This window comes from Rissa tridactyla, chromosome 20 (genome assembly GCF_028500815.1).
Source record: "Rissa tridactyla isolate bRisTri1 chromosome 20, bRisTri1.patW.cur.20221130, whole genome shotgun sequence".
NCBI classification, from domain to species: domain Eukaryota; kingdom Metazoa; phylum Chordata; class Aves; order Charadriiformes; family Laridae; genus Rissa; species Rissa tridactyla.
In genome coordinates this window covers 5665726-5690755 of record NC_071485.1, presented here as the reverse complement: position 1 = coordinate 5690755, position 25030 = coordinate 5665726, and the positions used below count along the sequence as shown (strand labels likewise).

Here is a 25030-nt window from a genome sequence, read left to right as displayed (position 1 = left end):
CAGATGGCTCCCTGCACCGACGGAGCCCAGCACCCTCCAGCCCCTGGGAGACGGTCCGGCCGCTCCCCCATCAGCTTGCCATTAGCCGAATCGCTCTGCCCCGCGGCACCCCCAGGATATGGGGGGGGGGGGGGTGTGGGTGCGCGTGTGTGTCTGCCGCAGGGTGCTGGGGTCCCCCCCCCACCTCCCCAGTCCAGCCCCAGTTTTGGATGCCGTTTGCCTCTGGGGATACCGGGGTGGAAGCAAAGAGCCTGGGGCCGCTCCCCCCCCCCTCCAAGTACAAGGGTATTTATTTCATGGGTACAAGAGGGAGACAGCACCTTCCGTGTGTTGGGCTCTTCCCGGTTACTGGTTTGTACATTCAGAGAGCCGCCGCCGGGGAGCGGGTCCCCTCGGGTCCCCCCGGCAGCAAGGACTCGGGAGGCGGGGGGAGGGGGGCAGCCACCGGCAGAGGGGACCCCGGCGGAGGGGATCCCCCCCCCCACCCCCCATCTCCCATCCATCCTCCCTCCTTCTGCCCTTGTGCCCGTGGGTGCCCGAGCCCCGGGGCCCCCCCGTGCGAGCAGAGCGTGTCTGAGTGCTGAGGTTGGCTGTGTGCTCCTCCGTGCAGTCTGTGCGGGGCAGCGCTCCCCCCTTCCTTCCTCCCTGCCCTCCTCCTCCTCCTCCTTTCTCCCTGCCTGCAAGGTGGGGGGCTGGGGGTGGGGGGGGGAGGGGGGTCCGGGACCCCCGGCCCCTCATTTCCTCGTGTGCAGCGTGTCCTGGAACTTGGTGCTGGTGTAGCGAAGGTGGAAACCCTTCTTGTTGATGGTGTCGTCCGAGTGGAAGCGGATCATCACCGAATCTCCGGCCGAGTAGACCTCCTCCGGGGGCTGCCGGGGCGAGGGAGGGGGGTGCTGAGGACCAGGGGCACCCCCGGGGATGCACAAAGGTTGAAGGCGGGGGGTGGGGGGGTGTGTGTGGTGTGGATTCGCCATGGGGAGGGTGCGAAATCATTGCGACCCCATGGACAACCCCAAATCCCCCCCCACCAAGGGATTGCTCTGCGCTGGCTTCACCCATCACCCATGCATCCTTGCATCTCCACCACCCCACCCCCCAAAAAAAAAAAACCCCTACCCCACTGCTCCCCCCCATCCCCAGCTCACCCCGGAGCCACAGAAGCGGCCGAGTCGCGGGGCCGTCCCGTCGTAGCCGTCGAAGAGCTCCATGTAGTCGTAGCCGCAGTCGGCTTCCTCCTCGATCTCGAAGGTCTGGAAGATGAGCTCCACGCCGTAGCCCTCCTCGGCCATGATCACCCACTCGCAGTCCGACCCCCCCGGGTAGTTGTTGTCCCCGAATTGCGCGTGCGAATACAAGTCCTTGGTCTTCACCTCGGCGCGGACCTGGCCCCCGCACACTGCGGGAGACGCCGACGGCGGGATGCGGGGGGTTAGGAAGGTCTCCGGTCTCCCCCCCACCCCATAAACAGGTTTCCCCAGCCTCACGGTGGCGGTACCTGTGGTGTGGGTGGCCTCGAAGCCCTTCTTCTGGACGGAGTTATCCGAGACGAACTTGAGGAACATCTTGTTGCCGGAGGAGAGGAGGGGCTCGGGCTCTTTGGCCCCGCAGAAGCGGCCGAGGGTCGGGGCTTTGGCGTCTTTGCCATCGTAGATCTCCAGGTGGTCATAGCCACATTCCTGCTGCGCCTCCACGTCCAGCTCCGAGAAGGTCTGCAGAGGTGAGGACATCCAAGCTCAGCTCAATGAGAGACAGAGCTCAGAGGGCGGTGATTAGGGGCACAGAGTCTAGTTGGAGGTCAGTGACGCGTGGTGTTCCCCAGGGGTCAGTACCGGGCCCGGTCCTGTTCAATATATCCATCAATGACCTGGATGAAGGGACAGAGTGTCCCCTTGGCAGGTTTAAAGCTGAGGGTGGTGGCTGACACCCCAGAAGGCTGTGCCGCCATCCAGAGAGACCTGGGCAGGCTGGAGAGCTGGGCAGAGAGGAACCTTATGGAATTCAATAAGGGCAAGTGTCGGCGCTGCCCCTGGGGAGGAATAACCCCCCGCACCAGGACAGGTTGGGGGTGACCTGCTGGAGAGCAGCTCTGTGGAGAGAGACCTGGGAGTCCTGGGGGACAATGGGATGACCATGAGCCAGCAATGGGCCCTGGTGGCCAAGAAGGCCAGGGGCATCCTGGGGGGCATCCAGAAGAGCGTGGCCAGCAGGTGGAGGGAGGTCATCCTCCCTCTCTGCTCTGACCCAAGGAGGCCCCAGCTGGAGCCCTGGGTCCAGTTCTGGGCTCCCCGGTTCCAGAAGGACAGGGAACGGCTGGAGAGGGGACAGCAAAGGGCCACCAAGAGGATGAGGGGACTGGAACATCTCTCTGATGGGGAAAGGCTGAGGGATTTGGGGCTCTTCAGCCTGGAAAAAAGCCGACTGAGGGGGGACCTTATCAACGCTGATCAATACTTCAAGGGGGGTGTCAGGAGGACGGGGCCAGGCTCTTCTCAGTGGTGCCCAGGGACAGGACAAGGGGTAACGGGCACAAACTTGACCGTGGGAAGTTCCATCTCAAGACGAGGAGGAACTTCTTTGCTGTGAGGGTGGCAGAGCCCTGGCACAGGCTGCCCAGAGAGGTGGGGGAGTCTCCGTCTCTGGAGACATCCCAACCCCGCCTGGAGGCGTCCCTGTGCCACCTGCTCTGGGTGACCCTGCTCTGGCCGGGGGTGGGACGAGGGGATCTCCAGAGGTCCCTTCCCACCCCCGCCATTCTGTGATTCTGTGAGGGGACCCCCCCGGTGCTGCCCACCCCCTGTGGTGTGTGTGTGTCCCCCCTCCTTTTCCAGTCCCTACCAGCTTGACGCGGTGCCCCGGCGTGGTGGTGATGGCCCAAGTGCACTCCTTCTTGCTGGGGTATCTATCGGGCCAGTTGGGGCTGGTGATGGTCCCCGAGATGGATGTCACCTTATGGTCGCAGCCGGCTGGGGGGACAATGGTGGTGCAAGGGTTGGGGGGGGGGGGTGGTGTGTCATTCCAGGGATTTGGGGTGGTGGTGGTGGGGTTGTTCCGGGGCGCGGACCCACCTTCCTTGCAGTCGTGCTTGTTGTCGTGCAGGACGAAGCCGCTGCGGCACTGGCACTCGTAGCTGCCGAAGGAGTTGAGGCACTCGTGCTGGCAGCCCCCGTTGTTCTTGGAGCACTCATCCTTGTCTGCCGAAAAAAGAGAGAGAGAAAAAAAGAAAGAGAGAGAGAGAGAGAGAGAGCAGAGGGACCGCGGCTGAGCCGGCTGGGACATCATCCCGGCATCCCGGCATCCCGGCACAGCCTGCCGGTCCCCAGCCCCACGCTGCAGCCACCAGCCAAGCAAGCGCCTGCGGCCAGCAGCGAAGCAAATCTCCTTGCCGAGAGCACACACCCCACCCCTGGGGGGGGGGGTCGGGGGGGGGGGGGGGGGCAGCCCCCCCATGGGTGCCCGGGATGGGTCCTCCTCTCCCTGGGCTTCACCCAGGGGCCACAACCATTACCTGCTTAGGGAACGGACGGGGAAGGCAGAAAAACACACAAGTGACAACCAAAGATGCGCAAGAAAAGACCAGGACGCGGGAGTCCCTCTTTACTCATCCATAGGGAAATGTCACAGACACGGTAAAAATCGGGGAAAAAGGAAGGGGGGGGTGGGGGTGGGTGAGGGGGGGGAAACAAATGAAAAAAAAAAAAAAACAAACCAAAACAAAAAAAAAAACCAAAAAAACCAACCCACACCGAGGTCAGCTGGGCAATGACAAAACCAAAAGGGGACGGGGCAGGGAGGGTGCTTAAAACCCCCTGAAAAATTGTAAAAAAAATTAAAAACAAGGCCAACAACCAGTTCTGTCAAGCAAGGGCTGCCGGGGCCGGCGGCAGGGCTCGGTTGGGCTCGGCTGGGCCCCGGCGTGCTCCCGCACGGCTCCCGGGGCCGCGGCGTTCCTGAGAAAGATGGGGAGGACGACGTCGGCTCAGGAAGGGCCCCGCGGCCGCTTCTGCAGGCGAAACTTCAGGCCGGGGGGGCGAGATTTCGGGGGCTGGAGCTGCTGCTTCTTCTCTGCGGAGAGAAGAGGGAGAAAAAAAAGCGGGGGGGGGGGAGCGATGGGGGGAAAGCGGGGGGCGGCGAGGCTGGGGGGGCGGGGGGGGGGGGGCGGCAGCGGGGCATGCAGAGCGGCAGCCGGGTAAGCAGGCAACGGCGGGGACCCCCCCCCCAAACCGGGAGCCCCTCCTGCGGCGAGGAAGAGGAGGAGGAGGAGGTGGCATGGCTCTGGGAGGATGAGGATGGGCGTTGGGGGGCGTTCCTGGGGGGGTCTCCAGGCTGGGGGAGGCAGCGGAGGGGTCCGGGCTGGCCGTACTTACCTCGCCTGCCTGAGGTCCCTATCGCCGGCGTCCCACAGTTCGCCGAGCACCGCCCCCCCCCCCCCAAAAAAAAAGCCCCCGCTTTGGGGATGGGGTGGGATGCTCCCTCCTTGCTCCCCCCCCGCCATGGGGCGACGGTTTGGGGGGTGGGCAGCAGCAGGGGGAAGCCAGCAGCAAGCGGGTACCAGCCAGCTGAGCATCCCTCTGCGAGCTCACAGGGATGCAGGAGAAGAGCATCCCTCCCGGAGCCGGCAGCAGCAGCGAAATGTGGGGGGGTCCTGCCCCAGCCAGCCACCCCGCCAGCCCCCCGGGGCAGCCCCAAGCCCCTAAAACCTGCCGTCTCCTAGGTCTGGGAGAGGAAGCGAGGCAGAAAAGCTCGTTTGGGAATGGGAAGGGGCTTCGGATGGGCCAGGAAGGCTCAGAGCAGCTCCAACACCGGGGGGAGCGTGAATGGCATCGCCCCCCCGGCGGGACGGAGGGAGCCTGGGGGGGGAGAGAAGAGCGGAGAGAGTTGGCAGAGGACAGAAGCCCAACCGGGTGGGTGTCTTTAGAGCAATTTTTTTTTTTTTTTTTTTTAATTCTAACCAGCTCGCTCGCCGCCACCCGGGCATCGCCGTGCGCTCACCGTTATCCCGGCGTGCATCCCATGGCTCCGGGCTGCTCACCGCCCCCGCAGCCCCCCCACACACAGCCTGCGCCTATCACCCCACTACGGACCCCCCCCTCACCGTGCACCGGGGCTCGGCGGAGAGCCGGGGAAGGGGGGGGGTGGATGACACACACACGTACCTGGGTGCCGACACCGTAGCGGATTCCCGGGAGAACGCATCCCGTCGCCCCGGCCCGCCAGGAGGAGGAGGAGGAGGAGAGGAGGAGGAGGAGGAGGAGGAGGAGGAAGAAGAAGAGGATGGGGCCACATCTTCGCCAGGGGAAAATGGGCACCCGGGGTGGGGGGGGGCAGGCTGCCCATCGCCCTGAGAAACAGGGCTCGGTGGCTAGCAGAGACCCTCCGCGGCTACAAAGGAGCCGCCTGGGAGATGCTTTGCCCAGTTCTGGCCGGGAGCGACCCGGGGTGGGACGGGGAGGGGGGGACGCGACACACCGGAGGAGGGCCCCCGGTGTGGCCGAGTCCTCCAGCGTGGTCCTGCCGCCGGGAAAGCCCGAGACCTGAGTGGGGAGAGGGTTTGGTGGTCCGGGATGGCGGGGGTGGGGGGGATGCAGCCCCCCCCCCCCCCCCCCCCCGCCACGGGGACCACCGCACATGCCGGTGGGAGGAGGAGGAAGGCAAAGGGGAGAGGAAGGAGGGAAGACTCACCCGCTTGCCCCGCGGTCCCGCTGCCGCTCGGCCGCTGGGCTTCCCTGAGGTCTGGCTTTGCTCCAGCTCCCGACGGCTGGGCAACCTTACTTGCCTTGGTTTTAATTAAAAAAAATAAAGCAAAGATACTCGACCACCCACCCCCCACCCCCCCCTCCCCGGCCCCGCACGGGTCTCTGTCGCTCCGGGGGAGCCCCGAGGGCTCCTGGGGACGCCGGGGCCACCTTTGCCCCTCAAAAAAGGCCTCGACGGGGCCAAAAAAAGCAGCGGGAGGTGTAAGGTGTCAGTGGTCCGGTCCAGGAGCTGCTGCGGGTGGCTCGCTGCCGGGCTGATGTCCAGGGCACCCCGCCGTGCCGAGGGGGTCCCTCTCTTGCACGAGGGTCCCACGGCAGCCCCCAGCCCGGGGACCGTCCCCAGGCGATGCTCGGTGGTGCGTTTCGCTCCGTGTCCCCATCCTTCCCCCCCGGCCCCGACCCCAAACCCCATTCCAAAGGTGACACCGTGGCCCGGGAGAGGAGAGAGGACCTCAGAACAGACAGGGATAAGCAGGTAATGGTGGGGTTTTTTTTGGGGGGGGGGGGAGGAGGGACCACTCCGGAGACCTGAGCCATGGAGGTGGCTGGATGCTGATATTCCCACCCCCGCAACCCCCCCCACCCCTCGGCATCCCTCGGGAAGCAGAGGGAACCCGTGGCCGTGCAGCGTAGCGGGATGCAGCAGCGCAGGAGGCGGCAGCAGAGCGAGGGGTGCAGTGCCCGGCCCGCGGCGGGGCTGGGAGGGGGGGGGGCACAGAGCTGCTCCCCCCTGACCAGCGCTGGCCTCCCCAGTACCGAGCACATCCCTATCCCCAGCACCTTCCCCCCAGCCCCCTGCGGACGCAGCACCCCCTGGCCATTCGGGGACCTCCCGGGAGCACCCCAGCTTCTGAAGCGGGACCCGTTTGCCCCCACCCCTCCCCCCAAAAGAGGGGAAAAGCCTCGGGAAGCAGCAAAACGTGCTGCCGGAGGATTCAGACCCCCGCGGGGCGGGGATGAGCCTGCCACCGGGCTGGCACCGGGGGCTGCACCCCTGGCACGGGCAAGGCAGGGCATCAGCGGCGGTTTGGGGGGGACGGGGGGTTCGGCGAGGGAGGGCGAGGGATGCCCGTGCCAGCTGGGCCGGGCAGCTCTACCTGAGAAGAAACGGGCTTTGAAGCCCTTTTTGGAGACGGTGTTGTCGGACTTGAACTCGATCCGCATGTTGTTGTACTGGGAGGTGATGACGTCCGGCTTCTCGGCCCCGCAGAACTTGCCGTGCAGCTTGGAGTCGGGGGTCAGCCCGCTGCGCACCTCCACGAAGTCGTATTTGCAGACCTGGGGGCGGGTTGGGGCGGGGGGGGGTGGGGTGGGGTGGAAATACATTACACGGGGGTGGTGGCAGGGCTGTGCCACCCTGCCAGCCACCAGCGGCGTGGGTGGGGGGACACGGACGACGACACACGGAGGACAGCGAGGGGCTGCTCCTCCCCGGCCGACTCACGTCGTTGCCCTCCGTCTCGAAGAAATCAAACTGCAGGGAGATGCGGTACTGGGTGGGGGCCACCAGCTGCCAGATGCAGTTCTTGTTGGGGGGGTACTCCTTGGGCCACCCGGGGCTGGTGATGGAGCCGTTGAGCTTGGTGAGGAACCCTCCGCAGGCGGCTGCAGGGCGGGAGGCACCCGGCGCCCGTCACGTCCCCGGGAGGTGGGGGGCGGGGGGGTTGTCCCCAGGGACCGACCGGGGATGCTGCTTCGGGGAGCGGGGTGGGGGGATGGCATCGTGGCGGTGGGGGTGGTGGTGGTGGGGGGGGAAGTCACTCACCCTCGCAGCGGCGTTTGTCGGAGGCCAGCTCGTAGCCGGGGTCGCAGGCGCATTTGTAGCTCCCCAGGGTGTTGACGCAGCGTTGCTCGCAGCCCCCGTTGTTGGGACGCGAGCACTCGTCCACCTCTGGGCAGGGGGGCAGGGGGGGGGCGCTGAGCGGGCAGGCAGGGGCTGCCAACCCCCCACAACGGTGCCCCCCCCCCCCCCCACCGCTTTTCCCCGGCGCTTCTCCTACCTTTGAAGAAGTTGACGGCGAAGCCCGCCTTGTTGATGGAGCCGTCAGAGACGAATTTCATCCAGAGCTTGTTGGAGGTGCTCTTGATGTCGTCCGGCTTGTCGTAGCCGCAGTAGCGCCCGATGAGGCTGCTCGACTCGCTGTCGCCATCCCGGATCTCCAGGTAGTCGTAGGCACAGCTATCGTGCCGCTCGATCTAGGGGGGGGGTGCAGGGCCGGGGCGGGGGGTGAAGGCTAGCCACGGAGGGATGTCACCCTGTCCCCAGCGTCCCCAAACCCTCCCTGCCCCTTTCTTTACGCCCGTGCTCCCACATCCACGTGCCCACCCGCCAAGGGAGTTGGCGTGCTGTGTGGGGAAACTGAGGCACGGAGGCGGCGCGGGGAAGCGGGGGGGGATGCGGGTACCAGGGCCGTTCCGTGGGGTGCAGCGCGTCGGGGAGATGCTGCTGGGGAGATTTCCCCTTCCCGCCCCCCCAGAAAGAGTTGGGGGGGGTGGGACCGGCACAGCGCGGGGGGACGCTCGCCCACCTCGAAAGACTGGAAGGTCAAGCCCACGTGGAAGCCCTCAGAGACGGTGATTTTCCAGACGCACACTTTGCTGGGCCGGTAGTCATCGGGGTAATTGGGGGACTGGATGTGCCCGTTGTCCTTCTTCACGTCCCCCCCGCAGATGGCTGGAAGGGAGGAGAAGCCGCCTGAGCCCCCCCCACCCGGCCCCGCCGCCGGCTCCGTGACCCCCCACCCCACCCCCGCCCACCCCTACCTTCGTAGACGGCGAAGAAGCCTTTGCCCACCCAGTTGCTGCTGCTCCGAAACTCGACCCAGAGGCGGCTGTCGGTGGAGACGATGGGCTCGGGCAGCTTGTTCCCGCAGAACCTGCCTGGGGACGAAGGCGTGCTGGGCTGCCTCCTCTTCCTCCCCACCACCTCCCATTCCCCCCCCCCCACCCCGCCCCCCGCCAGCATCCTAAAGGAAAAACGCTGCTTCTTCCCCCGCTCCCCTCCGGCTTTTCCGGCTGTTTCATAGAAACTGGGTTAACTGGGACATGGGGAACATCCAGTTTGCGGGGACAGGATGGAGATACCGGCATCTCCCCGGGCAGGGATGTGCTGGCAGGTTAACCGGACTGGTTTCACTGGTGTGGGCCAGCAAACTGGGAGCCCCCGATCACCGCAATAACCCCTCTGGGGCCACCCCTTTGGGGCAAAAGGGCTTTGGTACACGGGGGATACGGGCAGAGGGGAGCCCCGCTGCCGGAGCATCGCCGTTTTGGGGGGGCGGGAGGTGAGGGGCAGGCAGCGGGCGGGCAGCGCCCGGTTTGGTTACCTCGCAGCGTGGCCTTTCTCCAGAACCCGTCTCTCACCTCCACGTAGTCGTACCAGCACAGCCGGCTTCGGTAGAGGTCCAGGGTGGTGAAATTCAGGATGATCTAAGGTTGGAAGAGGGGGTGAAAAAAAAGCATGGGGTGACCCCCACCCCGGCGCCCCACGGGATCTCTTCTCTGTTCTGGCTGGTCCAGGTGGTACCCGGACCCGCTCCGTGGTGATGCCCGGCAGCATCCTGAACCCCAGCGAGGCACCGGGCAGGGGGATGCTGGGGTTAGGGCCACCCCTCCGCCAAAAAAATCGGGAGGAGATGGGGCAAGGAGGGAGAGGAGGGCTGGGAGGAGGCGGGGTGCCTTGGGGGCGGCTGGTACCTTCTCTCCGGGGGTGACGGAGATCCTCCAGACGCAGTGCATGTGGGCAGAGTATCCGTTGGGGAATTCAGGGGAGGAGAAGTTGCCCTGGCTGTCCTGGAGCGTCTCCCCGCAGGCTGCGAAAGGGGAAAAATGCATTCCAAGCTTAGGACCCTGGACTTCAGGCACGCAGACTGCGATCGCTTCAGGGATCTGCTGGCCAAAGTGCCGTGGGACAAAGCTCTAGAGGCAAGGGGTTGCCCAGGGCAGCTGGTCAGTATTCAAGGATCACCTTCTCCGTGTCCAGGAGCAAAGTATACCGACAATGGGGAAGGCAGGAAAGAACGCTAGGAGACCTGCCTGGATGAACAAGGAGCTCCTGGACACCCTGTGACACAAAAAGAAACTTTACAAGGAGTGGAAGAAAGGACAGCTGGAATGGGGGGCATATAAGGAAGCTGTCCGAGCAGCAAGAGACCTGGTGAGAAGAGCTAAAGCTCTGTTAGAATTAAATCTAGCCAAGGAGATCAAGGGAAACAGCAAAAATTTCTCTATATATTAATGGTAAGAAGACGACTAGGGAAGGTGTGGGCCCCCTCAGAAAGGAAACGGGAGAGCTGGTGCCAAGTGATATGGAGAAGGCCGAGGTTCTCAACGACTTCTTTTCCTCAGTCTTCACTGGCAAGGGCTCCGGCCGCGCTCCCGGAGTCACAGAGGACAATGGCAGGGCTTGGAAAGAACTGCCCATCGTAAGTGAAGATCAGGTTTGTGACCATCTGATGAACCTGAAAGTGTTTGCGTCCAGTTCTGGAGCCCCTACTCCAAGAGAGATACGGACGCGCCGGAACGTGCCCAGAGAAGGGCCACGAGGATGATCCGAGGGCTGGAGCACCTCTATGAGGACAGGCTGAGAGGGCTGGGGTTGTTCAGTCTGGAGAAAAGAAGGCTCCGAGGAGACCTTCTAGTGGCCTACCAGTATCTTAAGGGGGCTACAGGAAAGCTGGGGAGGGACTTTTTAGGATGTTGGGTAACGGTGGGACTAGAGGGAATGGATTAAAACTAGAGATGGGTCGGTTCAGGCTGGACGTTAGGAAGAAGTTCTTCACCACGAGGGTGGTGAGACTGGAACGGGTTACCCAGAGGGGTGGTGGAAGCCCCATCCCTGGAAGTTTTTAAGGCCAGGCTGGACGGGGCTCTGAGCAATCTGATCTAGTGGGAGGTGTCCCTGCCCATGGCAGGGGGGTTGGAACCAGATGATCTTTAAGGTCCCTTCCAACCCTAACGATTCTATGATTCCATGAAAAAGCCGGGGGTCAGACAGCCGGGAATCCCCCCAGCACCGGGATGTGCAGACCAGCCAATGCCCCCACCTTGCCTCCACCCTTTTCCCACCCAAATTCCCAGCTCCGAGGACAAAAAAAAAAACCAAACCATGAAATCCATCACCAAAGAGCCCGGAGTGGCTGGCCATCCTCCCGCCACCCCCTTGTGAGCACCGTGCCCCCCTCCCGGCCACCAAACCCCATGGCCAGGAGCTGTCCCGTAGGCCCCCCCCGCCATGCCCTGCCACGCCGCAGGGGCCCAGCTCGCCGCCCGGGCTCCGGGACAGGTTTACGCGTCCGCGGCTGGACCCGGCCCAGCGTTGCCATCTGGAAGCCACATGATGCCGAGGACGCGGCACGCGGCGCTTCGCTCCGGCTGTGGCGGGGCCAAGGCGGCCGCCCCCCCACCTCCCCGCTCACAGGGCTGGTGCTGGGGGGGGATGACAGACCGCCAGATGAAAGGTGAAACGTTAAAAAACAGCGGCTTGAAACCTGGGCTCGCTGCCTTTTTTCCCCTCTTTGCTTCACAGTGGAAACAAAGGGAAGGGAAAGCCAGGCTGCTGCGGGGCTCTTTTTTTGGGTCTTTTTTTTCTTTTTTTTTTTTCTTCCCCCCCGCCAACCCCTCCAAATTAATCACTTTTCCTGCTCGCAGCCCCCCGGCCACGGCACAGCCGGCTGCCGGGGCCCCTCACAAAGACGTCCCTTTTCCAGGCTGCTAATTAGTCGCTGGAATTAAGCGGGAGCCAAACTCCTTGCAGATGTTGCCAGCACAGCCCCAGAGCACACGCCTGCAGCCGGAGGGGGGGGGGACGACTCGTGCAACCTCCCCAGAGCCCGGGTTTGAGGTGACAACACGTGCGATGGTCGTGGCGAGCATCCCTGGCCGTGATGGTTGTGCCGAGGACCCTGGTCTTGCAGTGGGGACCACGTCGTCCCATCCCGCCGGTAACAGCCCTCCATAACACCCGGCCTCATCCAAAACCCTCTCGCTGCGGGGGTGGGTCGGAGGATGCTCTTGGAGGATGGTCTCTGAGGATGATGCTTTGCTCTCGGAGGATGCTCTGCTCTTGGTGGATGCTCTTGGAGAATGCTCTGCTCTCGGAGGGTGCTCTGCTGTCAAGGGATGCTCTTGGAGGATGCTCTCGGAGGATGCTCTCGGAGGGTGCTCTCGGAGGGTGCTCTGCTGTCAAAGGATGCTCTTGGAGGATGCTCTTGGAGGATGCTCTGCTGTCAAAGGATGCTCTTGGAGGATGCTCTCAGAGGATGCTCTGCTCTTGGGGGATGCTCTCGGAGGACGCTCTTGGGGGATGCTCTCGGAGGATGCTGTGCTCCTGTGGGATGCTCTCGGAGAATGCTCTGCCCTTGGGGGATGCTCTGCTCTTGGGGGATGCTCTGCTCTTGGGGGATGCTCTCGGAGGATGCTCTGCTCTTGGAGGATGCTCTGCTCTTGGAGGATGCTCTTGGAGGGTGCTATGCTGCCAGAGGATGCTCTTAGGGGATGCTCTGCTCTTGGGGGATGCTCTCGGAGAATGCTCTGCTCTTGGAGGATGCTCTTGGATGATGCTCTGCTCTTGGAGGATGCTCTTGGAGGATGCTCTGCTCTTGGGGGATGCTCTCGGAGAATGCTCTGCTCTTGGAGGATGCTCTTGGATGATGCTCTGCTCTTGGAGGATGCTCTTGGAGGATGCTCTGCTCTTGGGGGATGCTCTCGGAGAATGCTCTGCTCTTGGAGGATGCGCTTGGATGATGCTCTGCTCTTGGAGGATGCTCTCGGAGGATGCTCTGCTGTCAAAGGATGCTCTTGGAGGATGCTCTTGGAGGATGCTCTGCTCTTGGGGGATGCCCTTGGAGGATGCTCTCGGAGGATGCTCTGCTCTTGGGGGATGCTCTCGGAGGATGCTCTGCTCTTGGGGGATGCTCTCGGAGGATGCTCTGCTCTTGGAGGATGCTCTTGGAGGCTGCTCTTGGAGGGCGCTATGCTGCCAGAGGATGCTCTTAGGGGATGCTCTGCTCTTGGGGGATGCTCGTGGAGGATGTTCTTGGATGATGCTCGTGGAGGATGTTCTTGGATGATGCTCGTGGAGGATGCTCTGCTCTTGGAGGATGCCCTTTTCTCGGAGGAGCGGGAGGAGAGCGCAGCTGAGGATGCCCTTGCTCTCGCAGGCAGAGCCCCGTGGCTCACCAAGGTCTCGCATTTAGCTTCTACTCACAACGCCCCCCCCACCCTGGAAAAACACTGCGGATGGAGAAAGGCAACTTGCCTTCTCCTTGCAGGGGGCCTGGTGGCGAGGAGGAGCCCCAAAAAGCATTTTTCCATTGGAAAAATGGGTGGGCGCTTCCCAGCCAGGGTGATGCTTCCTTCGTCACGTCTTGGGGTGACAGCAGAGCCGTTCCCTGGCAGATACGGCCCCCGATCAGCCTGGAGGCTGCTCCAGCCCCCCGCCACCGGCAATGACATGCCACCCCGTCCCGGGGCTCAGCAGAGCCATCCCGGTGGCACTCACCCGGGCAGCGGTAGAGCTTGCGGGCCTGGGCGATGTCCCCTTTGCTCAGCCGCGTCCGCTGGCCGATGGCGGGCCGGACCCCGTTCACGTCGTACTTGGGCAGGATGGTGTCGAGGAAGATGCCCCTGGGGCGAGAGGAGGGAGAGGCTGAGCAGCGGCTGGAAAAGCTCCCCGCTGCCGGAGGAAGGATGCTAAAAACAGCCTGGCTAATTAAAGCCTGCGGGACGGTGAGTCAGCGGGGACGTGGCCCTGACAGAGGTGACCGCGGGGACAACACCGTCCCTGCCCCGGCCAGGGATATGCCGTGGGGCTTCATCCCGCCCCGGCGTGCTGCGGCACGGCTCCGTTGGAGCTGGTTGTGCGCCAAGTTCATTAACTCCGTGCCGCTAATGTCCCGCTGTCTTCTGGGGCTGCAAACACCGTGCCACCGTTCTCCGGGGCTGGGGACACCATGCCACCATCCCCAGGTGTGCTGCGGGGAGGACGGGGACGCGCGGACGTGCCCCCCCCCCCGCCGGGTGCGTACCTGGAGAAGGTGTTCCTGGCGTAGTGCATGATGCTGTCGAAATCGTAGGTCTCGCCCAGCGACTCCACCTCCTCCGGCTCCATCTTCAAGAAGTTGTACTCCTGCCCTGCGGAGGCAGGCGGGACGGGGATGCCATGGGGGCTGGGGCGGGGGGGAACCCGGCTTCGGCAGCCCCCCCCACGGCGGGGAGGAAGAAGAGGAAGAGGAAGGAGGGCTGGTCCCTACCTGGCTGGATGTTCTCCCGGATGATGGAGACGTGGTCATCCCGGTCGGGGCGCGTGTGCTCGTGCCAAAACCCGATGACGTGGCCCAGCTCGTGCACCACGATGCCGAATTTGTCGCAGTTTTTGCCGATGGAGATGGCCTGGGGTCCCCCTCCTCGGCGGCCCACGTAGGAGCAGCACCTGGTGGGGGGAGGAGGCGGGTGGCACCGGCTGAGTCCCGGCTCTCCGGGGGATAGGGATGCCCCTGCGGTGCGGGCATCCCTGGGTAAATCCATGAGTCAGGCTCGGCATGGAGTGTCTGGGAAGCATCCCTGCGGCCAGCTGGGAGCTTCCCGCGGGGAGCTCGAGCCCTGCTTCCAACCTCAGCTCTGCCTGGAAACCGGGAGAGCTCGACTCCTGCCCCTGGGGTGCCTGGCACGGCACGGCACGGCACGGCATGACACGGCACGGCTGCAGGAAGCCCCAGCATCCCATGGCGCTGCTCCCACGGGCGCCCATCCTGCACCGTGGATGGACGCTCGCCCGCACCCCACAGCTCGGCTGGTCCAGCCCTGCCTCCAGCCCCGCGCTCGGGGCTCACACTGGCACGGGGGCTCGGACCGGCACCCCCCCTGCCGCCGCGTGCATCCCGTTCCAGGGGAAAGCCTCCTCCGAACCACCGTCTGCTTGGCTGGGGCCGTGCCCTGAGGCGTGAAGACGCCGAGCTCTTCCAAACCCCTGTTTCCTTTGGCGTCGGCCCCGCTGCAAGCCCGGGCTGGTGCCGCGCCACCGACCTCAGCCCCCGGCCCACCCCGGCCAGCGCCACGGTTTCGTGGCTACGAGACCTCCTGCGAGCCAGCCACACGCAGGGACACGTCCCCTTGGCTCCTCAGCCCTCCATAAAACCCAGAGGGTCTGGGGCAGCCCGTTACCCCCACGCACATGCCGACGTGGGCGTTTCGGTGCCAAGGCACGTCATCCGAGCATCCTAAGGAGCGTGCCTACGAGCTGCAAGAGCCAAGGGGCAGAGTGGTCCCGGTACGCGCCCGGGACCCCCCCCATCCTCGACGTACCCGCATGGTCGGTAAGTGAAGACGATGTAGCTGTCCTCGTCGTTGCGCTCCAGGAAGGTGACGCAGGTGTGCTTCTCCCAGTGCCGCATCGCCTGCCGGAAGATGGCTCGCTGGCTGCCTGCGGGAGGGGGGGCGGCGGGGGCCGTCAGCCCGGCATGGGGAAACTGAGGCACGCAGGGGACGGAGCCATCTTCCTCCTCCCCCCCCACCCCGGCTCGCCTGCACTCACCGCTGAAGTTGCCGCTGATCACGTAAGGGATGACCCCGTCCGGCCACACTCTCTCCGGCCGGGACGTGGCAGCGCGGCGGCTCCGTGCCCGCTGCCGGCCGCGGTTGTGCGGTTGGTGGCCTGGCCGCAGGCTGGCCTTGGTGGCGTTGCTGCCTGTGGGGAAGGTTGGAGTGTGGGGGGGTCAGTATGGGCAGCCCACCCTGGGGACGGAGGCGGCCGGGGGGAGGGGGGACGGCGGGGGTACCTGAGGAGTTGGTGGGCAGGCGTGTGACGGTGCGGCGCGCCAGGTCAACCACCCGCTCCACCTGGAAGAGCTGCAGGTCCTCCTCGTCCAGGGCGATGTCTCCCAGGAAGGCAGCTGGGGTGGTGGGGGGGGGGGGGGGGGGGATGATGTGTGAGCCCCCCATGCCTATACCGGGGGACGCCAAACCCCGTGGGGGCTCGTCTCCCCCCAGCCAGCCCCTCCGCACTTGGCAAGTCCCTGAAGAGGAAGGCAAGCCCTTCCTCCTCCTCCTCCTCCTTCAACTGGGGGGCCGGCCGGGCTCCCCCCAACTCCCCAGCCCGCCGCCGTGTCAGCTCTCCCGGCAGCTGGAGCCAGCCCCGGCGCTGACATCTGGTTCGCATAAAGCCCGGTCCATCGCTTTTTTTAAGGGTTTCTCTTATTATTTGCGTTGCAAAAACTCCTTTCTTTTCACTTTGCAAAAACCCAAGGCTGGGCAAAGGGACCCCATTCCTGCCCACCCCCCCCAATCTCCCCCCCACTGCCGAGCCCGTTGCGAGCTCCGACAGCCCCGGGATGCTCCGACGACCTCCGAGTCATCTGCCACCGCCAAGCGAAGCCATATGGCCCGGGAAGCTCCCGCTGCGCCCAGCGCCCGCAGGAACGGAGCCGGCCGAGGGGTGTCCGTCTGTCCGTCCGTCTGCCGGGGCCGTAACCCCCCCCCAGCATCACTCTGCCACGGCTCCCGCCGGGCTGGGGGGGTGCAGAGATGCTTCAGCATCACGGGGCCGGAGGATATAACCCTGCACAGCCCTTCCTCCTCCTCCTCCTGCCCTGCTCTCCTGCTCGCCATTGAGGCGATGCTGTGGGATACGGCTCCCGGCTTCGGCACTTGGCCGGCGCCGAGCCCCCGGGGACCCAGCTTTTTGCGGAAACGCCGCGTCCCCAGCGCCCAGGGCTGGCTGAGGTCAACGCCGCGCCGCCACGCCAGCGCCGGCACTGGAGGCTCCGGTTGCGGCCAGCGCAGGGCGGAGCTGGGTTTCACACCAGGGTTTTGGGGACAAAACGGGTGGTCCCGGGCACCCCCCTGCCCTGGGGAAGGGCAGGGAGGGGAAGGGCAGCGGTGGGGTGCAGGGGTCGGGGGGGGAAGGGGGGCTGGACCAGCTGAGGGGCTGATGGGGAGCGGCGCCAAGTCCGCGCTCCAAGCAATTAGCAAGTGGATCCCAAAAGAGCCACTAATTACCAAAGCAAGGCGGGACGATGAGGAGAACCCTGACAAGTCCAAAACAAGCGGCGCGGGGGCGAGAGGATGAGCCCAGCTCCACCGCACCTCACGCCTTCGCATGGCACCGAGCCCCAAACCGTGGCGTAAGGCGTTTTGGGGCGAAAGAGCCATGTTCGGGGTCCGTCTCCAGCGCCGTGAGGCCGGTGGGAAGCCCCGGGGTGGAGAGCAAACCTGCGGCAAAGCCAAGGGAAGAGCAAACAAGCCGGGGCCGGCACCTCCCCTGGCACCGACCCACCGCTGGCACCGCGAGGCTGCAATTTGAGGGTAGAGAAGAGGCAGGAGCCATCCCCGGTCCCCCCGCATTCCCCCCCGCCCCACACCCGGAGAGACGTGTCCGAACGGGCAGCGCGGGGGAGGACGCAGGGCCGGGGAGAAGGACGAGCGTCCCGTGCCAAGAGCTGCATGGAAAGACAAGGGAAAGTAAGCTCGCTTACAGCCCGGCAAGCGCCGGCGGAGCCAAGTGATATAGAAACCATATGTGAGGGATTTGGGATACGTGAGAGAGCCGGGCAGGCGAGCGCGGGGCTGCTTTTCCCAGCTCCTCTCCGTCCCCCCCCGCCAAAAAATCCCCAGGCTTTTGGGGGAAAGCGGCTCCCCGAGGGGAGGTGGGGGACGCGGGGTGGCGGTGAGGGGGATGTCCCGGCAGCCATCCCTGTAAGGACACGCTGGGGACAAGCCCGAAGCGTTGGATTGAGAAACTTCCACGTTGGTCCGGGCTCTGGTTGCTTCCTCCTCCCACTCGCTCCCCGCGCACCCTGGCCCCGGCGACAAATAGGGTGGTTTGGGGGGGTCTTTGCTCACCAAACCCAGCCCCCCCCAGACACTCTCAACCTCCCCGAGGGGTTTCGTCGGACACGCTGCCACGCTGCTGCCACTTGTCCCTTCCCGGTTTGGGCCGCAGCAGCTCGCCGAGCGAGCATCCTCCCTCCAAGGTTGGGGGGGACCCCTGTAAGCAAAGGGGGCCCCCTGCCAGCTGGGGGGGCGAAGGTGCCGTGTTGGGGCGGGGGGGGGGGCAGGAGAGATCCCAGCCCACCGCCACCGGTGCTGCCCTCTGCTCACCCCGGCGCTGGCCGCGGAGTCAACGGGGGCAAGGTCCGAGCCGCGGTGGTGACAATGGGGGGGATGCGGTGCCAGGGGGCAGGACGCAGTGCCAAAGGGGAGGATGCGGTGCCAGGGGGGAGGTTCGGTGCCACTGGGGGGGATGCGGTGCCATCGGGGAGGATGCGGGGACAGCAGGGAAGGGAGGATGCGGTGCCAGGAGAGAGGATGTGGTGACAACGGGGAGGATGGAGTGCCAGGGGGGAGGATGCGGGGACAGTAAGGAGGATGCAGTGACAGTAGGGAAGGGAGGATGCAGTACCAGCGGCGAGGATGCGGTGACTGTAGGGAGGATGCAGGACGAGTAGGGAGGATGCAGTACCGTCGGGGAGGATGCAGTGCCATCAGGGAGGATGCAGTGACCGTAGGGAGGATGCAGGACGAGTAGGGAGGATGCAGTGCCATCAGGGAGGATGCGGTGCCATCGGGGAGGATGCGGTGCCAGCATGGCAGACACGATGCCAGCAGGGAGGATGGGGTGACAACAGGACACCAGCTTCGAGGGCAGGCACCAGTCACAGCGACACGATGGCTCCATCCTCGTCCCCATCGGCCAGAGAGGAACGGGGATGGGAGCCGGGGAGCATCCAGGCTCCGGCCACGCACATCCCTCCCGTCACCTTGAAAACAACCAGCTGTTTCGGGACCTGCCGGCGAGGCTCCCACCGAGCTCTTCCTCGCCCCGAAGCCAGGAGATAACTCAGCCCTCCGCTGTTGTTTGACTTTTTGTGCTATGTGTTTTCTTTCGGGTTCTTGGAAGGGTGACGTAACCCCCGGGGCTGAAGCTTTAGACAAACAAGGTTTTTTTCACTCGGACCCCGGCCAACCCCTGCAGCACCCCATCCCCACGCTACAGGCATCCCCTCGGCTCGGTGGCCGTCCCCGCGGGGTCCCTCGGTCCCCTTTGCCATGGCACCACAGGGATGCAGGAGCCACTCAGCATCCTTTATCCCCCTGGGCAAGGCAAGGAGCAGAGATGGGTACCCGTGGGCCTCACCTCGCCGGGATTTTGGGATGAGCCTGACCTCGGGTCTCCACCAAGGTTGGGAACCATGTCGCAGGAAAAAAAAAAAAAAAAGAAAAAAAAAGAAAAATAACCCGCGGGAAGAGGCCGGGGCGCGAACGCGATGTTCTGGTGAGCAGGCAAAAGCAAACAGAGCGGCGGGGAAGCCTTGGCAGGGGATGGCGGCAGATAAACAGGACGGGATCATGTTCCAGGTCAGTCTGGGGCAAACGAGACCCTGTGCGTGGCGCCGGGTGGGAAGGACCCTTCTCCCTGCGTGGATCCCACCGGCCCTTGAAGCGGTACCGGGCAGGATGGACTCCCGTGGCTCCGGCAAGACGGGCAGCATCCCCTGCCCAGCCTTCCCTCGCCGGTTTAGCAGCTCCGACCCAGCCGTCACGAGTCCTCGTGCGATGCCGAGCCACGAGCATTGCTCCCAGTGTGAGGCAGGGAGCAGAGAGAAGGATTCGGAGCGTGCGAGGATGCAGGGAATGAGTCGCTCTGCCCCGGCCAGGGACGGAGGCATGGCCGGGGAGGGATGGAGGAGAGTGGTTTAAGAGGTGTATCCCGGCCTCGGCCGAGCGGCCGGGTCGTAAAAGCCGCGGAGTCACCGGAGCAGCGTCCCACTGGCTCGGCAGAGCCGTTAAATATGTGAGGAATGCTCCTCGCGCCGCCCCTCGCCCCCGCACGCCAGCCCAGCTGCGCCCCGCGGCGAGCTCCGCTGGCGGCCAAACGCGCCGGGGCTGCGGCCAGAGAAGTGGGCACCCCCCTTGGCCGGGGCTGGGAGGGTCCCCCCCAGATCCTCGGGGCTCTGCCCTGATTGTAGGGACCAGGGATGGAGGCGCGGGCGCAAAGGTGGAGGGATGCGGAGCATCCATGGGGCCATCGGGGTTTGGGGGAGCAGGCGCCCACCGAAGTGGCCCCGTGGCCGGTGGCCCCGCAGAGACCCCAGGGACGATGGGGACAGGGTGGAGGCGTGAAGCGGAGGCAAGTAAAGCCTTCTCCTGTCCCCCAGCAGCGGCACAGCCCCTCTCCCGGTGCCCCTCGCCGGCAGCCGGAGGGAGAGAGGGAGCAGCCAGCCTGTAAACGCCGGGGCGAGGAATATTTGCTTTCCCAGAGCACCTTCCGACGAGCGCAGCAGGCACAAAGCAGGAATTCAGCCTCGGCGGCCAGGCTGGGAGCCAGGCCAGAGCACGGCCCCTCCGCAACCGGTGGGGAAACTGAGGCACGGGGGGGGACGGAGCAGGTCAGCACCGAAGGGGAACCCCCCGAAGAACCAGTCCTGGCACGCGGACGCTCTGCTGTCGGTCACTGTCCCCACAGGCAGCCGGGACCCCCCGCCTCGCTCTTTCCTCGCCGGAGCATCCTTGTCCCCGCCGGTGCCTTTGCGAAAGCCGGGGCTGAACCAGCACCAGGCACCCTCCTGCCGGCAGCCCTGCCCTCCTCTCCCCGGGGTGCAGACAGAAAGCAGCACCCAGAAGGCAGAAACGCTAAAGTAGGGTGTCCAAGGCGGAGGGATGATCCCTCTCCCCAGTTCCCATCCCGTCTCCCCGGTGCATCCCTCCACGGTCCAAGGCGCATCCCGCCCGGAGGCATCTCCCGGGCATCCATGGGCAATTCCCCTCCCCACCGGGGCATCGGGGTGGGGGCTTCCAGCCTTTTCCCCGCTCCGTGCTGGGCGATGCTGCAGCGTAAGCGTGAAATAAGCACCCTGGAGCCCGGCCTCTAATAAACACGGCCCGCGGCAGCTAACGGCTTCCAGCTAACGAACATCCGGGGGCAGGACGGGAGCAGGAGGGATGGATTGATCACTCCAGGGGAAGGATTTTCCTTCTGCTCCTCTTCTCCGACAGCAAGTGGAGGAAAAGCCTCCTCCGGGGCTCGGCGCGGAGGATGCCATGCCTAAGGGATGGCAGAGCCCCCGCCCGGGGAAGGAGCCGGGGGGGAAGCGTTGCGGGGGTCGCGTGCGGGGAACGGGCTCTCCCTGCAAAGCCAGGTCGCCGAGGAAAACACAGCCCGGGGCCAGCGGCATCGGTCACTTGTGAAAGGGAGAGCTGCTGGAAAGGAAAATATTTGCAAATCGCGTTGCCAAGGGGGGCCGGGGTGTGTGTGTGGGGGTGTGTGTGTGTGCGCGTGGGTGTGTGTGTGGCGTTGTTGCATTCCCCTGCGAGGAAGGGAGCCCAGCGGCAGCAGGGACCGGAGCCCGTCGGGGATGGGAATACACCCCGACACCCAGCTCGGCACACGTGGGGATAACCCCGGCTCGGCACTGTCCCTGTCCCTGTCCCTTGGCACTGGCTCTGCCGAGGGGCACCGGCTCCCAGGGGCTCCCAGACCTCTGTGCATCTGCCCCAGGGCTCTGGCTGCAAATATATCCCCCCCCCGCCCCACTCCTGCTTTTATTGCTCAATCCTCTCCTCACCTGCCCTCCCCCGGCACCGATTAACTCCTTCCCAAGTTTGTTTGTGGCTCCCCGGCCGGGCTGCTTGAACCCCTCCTGCAGCTTGAGAGAAGCGGGGGGGGTGGGATTATTTTCTCCTTGCCTTTTACACACCTATGGAGCAGGGTTTGCCATGCAAAGCCCCCCCGGCCCCGGGTGGACGGGACAGCGGTGACCCACAGCCCTCCTGCAGCCCTTGGCGAGGTTAGAAGCGGGATGCCTGCTCTCCGCAGCTCAGCGGGATGCAGCGGGATGCCTTTTTCTCTCCCTGCCACGATGCTGGAGACCTCCAGCAAACCTCTGGGCAACTGGGAGAGCACATTCTCCCCCAGAAAACACCCCCTGCGGCACAGCCAACAGGGAAAATTCAGGGAAAACCACCCATCAGCCATCCTCTCTCCTTTCCCCCTATCCCTCCCGGCTGCTTTGTTCTCCCGGGGTCCAGCTGTGGCTCCCAGAGGCCGCCCCATCCCATGTGTTTCCCAGCCCCGGGCACGACGGCGGATAAAGCCTCAGGAAACGCCGTCTCCCCCCTCGCCGCGACCCGCCGGCGTGAATCAGCAGCCGGAGGGTTTCCCAGGAGCCGGGAAGCGACGGCGGGCGGGCAGGCGGGCAAGCGAGCCCCCCTCGGCCTCGCCATCGAACCCCGGCCCCCGCCGGAGCACGCCGCCGCGCCGAACGGGTGATTACACAAAGATAAAGCAGATCCCGGGATGGGCCGGAGATTTTTTTCCGAGGGCTCTGTGCCGTCCCCGAGCTCCGAACCGCAGGCCTCCCGCCAGCCCCGGCTCGGCGGGTGGATTTTTACCCTGCATGAATAAGTGACATATAACGGCTGGAAAATATTTTTGGGCAGCTTGACAAGTGTGACTGCAACCAGTAGCCTCCGCTGGCTACGCCTGGAAAGTGTAATCTAGGTGAAACCCAGGCAGCCGGAGCCAGAGCGCTCCAGGCACGGCTGGGAAGCTCGTATACCCGGAGGAAGGGGGGGCTCGGACCCCCCCAGCCCCATCCATGCACCCGTGCCACCCCTGCCCACGGCTCTGCCGTCACCCCGCAGGCAGGAGATGCTGAGCCCCCCCGACCACGGAGAGCGTGGGGGAGCAGATTGTCCCCAAGTGCCCACCCTGGGTGGGGGGGGGCTGTGGGACCCCCGCGGGGCTGCACACTCCCATGTCCCCCTCCCCGAGAGCAGGGTGACAGTGGGTGGCACAAGCACGCCAGCCCCCCGGTTTAGCCTGACACCCCCAAACGTGGTCACGGAGCCACGCGCAGGGAGTAAGACGGGCTGCGTCCCTCCCCGGGTGCCGGGGGCACCCAGGGGGTCCCACCTCCCGTAGCCAAATTGCCAGCGAACCCCCCCCTGCCCCAGCATGAGCCAAAAGCAAACCCTCAGGCTGGGGACATGTTTGGTTAGAGCTCGCGGGGGCTCTGCAAACACAGCGAGCCCCGGCCGAGCTGCTTCCCTGGGTGGTGGGAGCGATGCCGACGGCGGCGCGAGCGATGCCGGCTGCTTTTCCCGGCTGGAGACGCCACCAGGATCCGACCCGACGGCTGCCCTCCTCAACGCTGGGCAGCGAGACCTGGATATCCTGCTGGCCGGGCAAAGGGAAAGCGGGGCCACGGCTAATTCCTCCCTCCCTGCCTGCCTGGGGGCTGGTCCAAGGGCCGGATCTCCCAGCGGTCCCGTTTTGGCATCCTTGGAAGAGACGCGGCGGCACGGGCGGCTCTTCCCCGGACGCGGCAGGGGGTGGCCCGCTGGCACCGCTGCAGAGGGGTGGCATCGTCACCCAAAAGGGCGGCGAGCCGCCGGCACCCGTCCTCGCCCCGGCGGGCGGCCTCAGGATACCTCTGGCATGAGTTGTGCCAAGGAACCCAAATTCTTCCCCTGGCGCTTGCCCGGGAGCCGCGGTGGCAGCGAGGCCTCGGCGGCTCAGCTGTTTCCGGGGGACTTCGCCACCCCCAAAAACAAAAACAAGCCCCCGCTGCGGGTCAGGGGGATGCTGGGAGGGGGAAGGCTGGGGGGAGGGGGGGGGGTCCGGCCACTGAGCAGCCCCCGCTGATGGATCTCACCATCCCGGATCCACGGAGCCCAACCTGGGGGGGGTAAATCCCTGGCCCGTGCGGTGCGTGGCAGGGCCCGATCCCCCCCCCACCCCCGGGCCCCTGGGGAAGAGCTGCCGTAATTAAATTAGTCACATAAGGATCTCGTAAAGGCAGGCGGGGAAGGGGGGGAGGATGGGGGGGGAACAGCCGGCGCCCGGGGAGGCGATGGGGGTCTCGGGGTGTCTCGGGGTGTGCGGGAGCGGGGTGAGGTGGGGGGGGCTCTGGGCGGCTGGTAAAGCCATTCCCTAATGAGTGGGGCTCGTCAGGGGGTGAAGCCCCCGTTTCTCCCGGGGCGGGGAGGGGGGGGGGCTGGATGAAGCGGGAGCGGAGCGGAGGCTCCAGCCGGCTCTGCCCGGACAGTTTTGCAAGCCTTGCTGTTTCAGGCCGGGAGGGCAGGAAGGGAAAGATTTTTTTTGGCCAGAAAAAAAGCCCTCGTGTAGACAAAGTTCTATCAACAGCCGCCTTCCAGCGCAGACAATGCCATTAAAGAGAAACGTGATCCTCCAGCCGGACCCGAGCCCTCCCCTCCGCGCTCAGCCATGGGTGTCCCTCCCGTGCCTCAGTTTCCCCCCCCCCCCCCCAGCGCCAAATCCTTCCGTCTGCCTTTATCTCGCTCTGGGAGACAGGGATTGCCCCCCCGCCGCGGCGCCCACTTTGCTCCCAACCCTTCCAAAATGTGAAGAACGACTCAACAAGCCCCTGACCCAGCAGAGAGGGAGCCCAGCTGGGGGGGCAAACAAACACCCACCCACCCCCCCCAAACTCCGGGCTGAGCCTGGCCCGGCGTCCCGGGACGCTGCAGCCCGGCGGGTGTCGGGGGACCGAGCTTTCCGTGGCTGGGGTTTGGGGATGGGGAGGGGGCAGGAGAAAACCAAGGGGCACGGAGCGTGGGGTGGGATGGGGCCGGTTTGGGGTGGGATGGTGGGGGTATGTGTGTGCGTGGGGGGGGGGGATGCGGGGGGGGGGCTGCCCTCCGCCTTTGACAGCTGCCGGTGCGGCCAAGGCTGGGGAGAGAAAGCGGGGCGCCTGGCCAGCCCCCCCCCCGCCGGCGTCCCCCCCCCTGCCGCTCCCACCCTAAGTACAACCAGATGCTCCCCGGCCGCTGCCCCCCCCCCACACACACCCCCGGCAGCGGGGAGCCCCCCGGCAGGGGGGAGCCAAGTTTCCCCGAGCAAAGGAGACACTCACACTCACTTTATACACACTCACTTCACACACACTCACCCCCCCCCCTCCCCCCCCCCAAAGCTCTCCCCTTTGTCTGCCCGGCCGCCCCCCGGGGCGCAGCCCCCCCCCAGCTCCTACCGGCTTTGCAGGGGTCCTTGTAGTCCAGGGGCTCCGCGTCTTCCTCCTCCTCCTCCTCCAGCACGTAGGAGTAGTCGGGGAAGTGCATGGCCCGGGCCAGGAGCAGGCAGAGGAGCAGCCCGCAGGTCCGCAGCCCGGCCATGGCTCCGCGGGCAGGGGGGGGTGGGGGGGGGGGGTGTGAGAGGCGGGCGGCTTTTATTTTTTAATTTATTTATTATTTTTTTTCCCCCTCTCTTCCCCTCTTTCCTTCCCTTCTTCGCTTTTCTTTTTTTTTTTCCTTTCCCCTCC

General features: G+C 65.3%; 2 protein-coding genes across 4 annotated transcripts; one reads left to right on the top strand and one right to left on the bottom strand.

The window, feature by feature from the left end:
• Positions 1–242: 242 nt before the first annotated feature.
• BMP1 (bone morphogenetic protein 1) lies at positions 243–24924 on the bottom strand. Of its 3 annotated transcripts, XM_054180842.1 has the most exons (20): positions 24743–24920; positions 15530–15643; positions 15286–15438; positions 15057–15174; positions 14006–14184; positions 13781–13886; positions 13255–13379; positions 9450–9565; positions 9080–9182; positions 8517–8633; positions 8282–8427; positions 7754–7949; positions 7519–7644; positions 7198–7358; positions 6851–7031; positions 3066–3191; positions 2836–2963; positions 1496–1709; positions 1146–1396; positions 243–869 (listed from the first exon to the last, which is right to left on the bottom strand). In XM_054180842.1, exons 1-20 carry the CDS (start codon positions 24882–24884, stop codon positions 735–737), a joined length of 2937 nt encoding a protein of 978 aa, XP_054036817.1. In that variant the 5' UTR covers positions 24885–24920; the 3' UTR covers positions 243–734. The 3 variants fall into 3 exon arrangements, with proteins under 3 accessions (XP_054036817.1, XP_054036818.1, XP_054036816.1); XM_054180843.1 differs by lacking the exons at positions 243–869; positions 1146–1396; positions 1496–1709; positions 2836–2963; positions 3066–3191 and adding an exon at positions 3679–4062; XM_054180841.1 differs by lacking the exons at positions 243–869; positions 1146–1396; positions 1496–1709; positions 2836–2963; positions 3066–3191 and having other exon boundaries at positions 5838–7031; positions 24743–24924.
• On the top strand, positions 19038–20721 carry LOC128900085 (uncharacterized). The gene is made up of 2 exons (XM_054180844.1): positions 19038–19106; positions 19907–20721. The coding sequence occupies exons 1-2, from the start codon at positions 19071–19073 to the stop codon at positions 20618–20620; spliced, it is 750 nt and encodes a 249-aa protein (XP_054036819.1). The 5' UTR covers positions 19038–19070; the 3' UTR covers positions 20621–20721.
• Positions 24925–25030: the final 106 nt, after the last annotated feature.

Excerpts from the sequence above, each read along its gene's own strand:
- BMP1 (XM_054180841.1), bottom strand. The coding sequence starts at position 24,884 with ATGGCCGGGCTGCGGACCTGCGGGCTGCTCCTCTGCCTGCTCCTGGCC. Across the intron at positions 15,644-24,742 it reads CAAGGACCCCTGCAAAGCCG|CTGCCTTCCTGGGAGACATC; the intron begins GTAGGAGCTGGG and ends CCACCACCCCAG. Across the intron at positions 15,175-15,285 it reads GATCAGCGGCAACTTCAGCG|GCAGCCAGCGAGCCATCTTC; the intron begins GTGAGTGCAGGC and ends CCCCTCCCGCAG.
- LOC128900085 (XM_054180844.1), top strand. The coding sequence starts at position 19,071 with ATGGCGGCAGATAAACAGGACGGGATCATGTTCCAG. Across the intron at positions 19,107-19,906 it reads AGGACGGGATCATGTTCCAG|CAGCGGCACAGCCCCTCTCC; the intron begins GTCAGTCTGGGG and ends CCTGTCCCCCAG.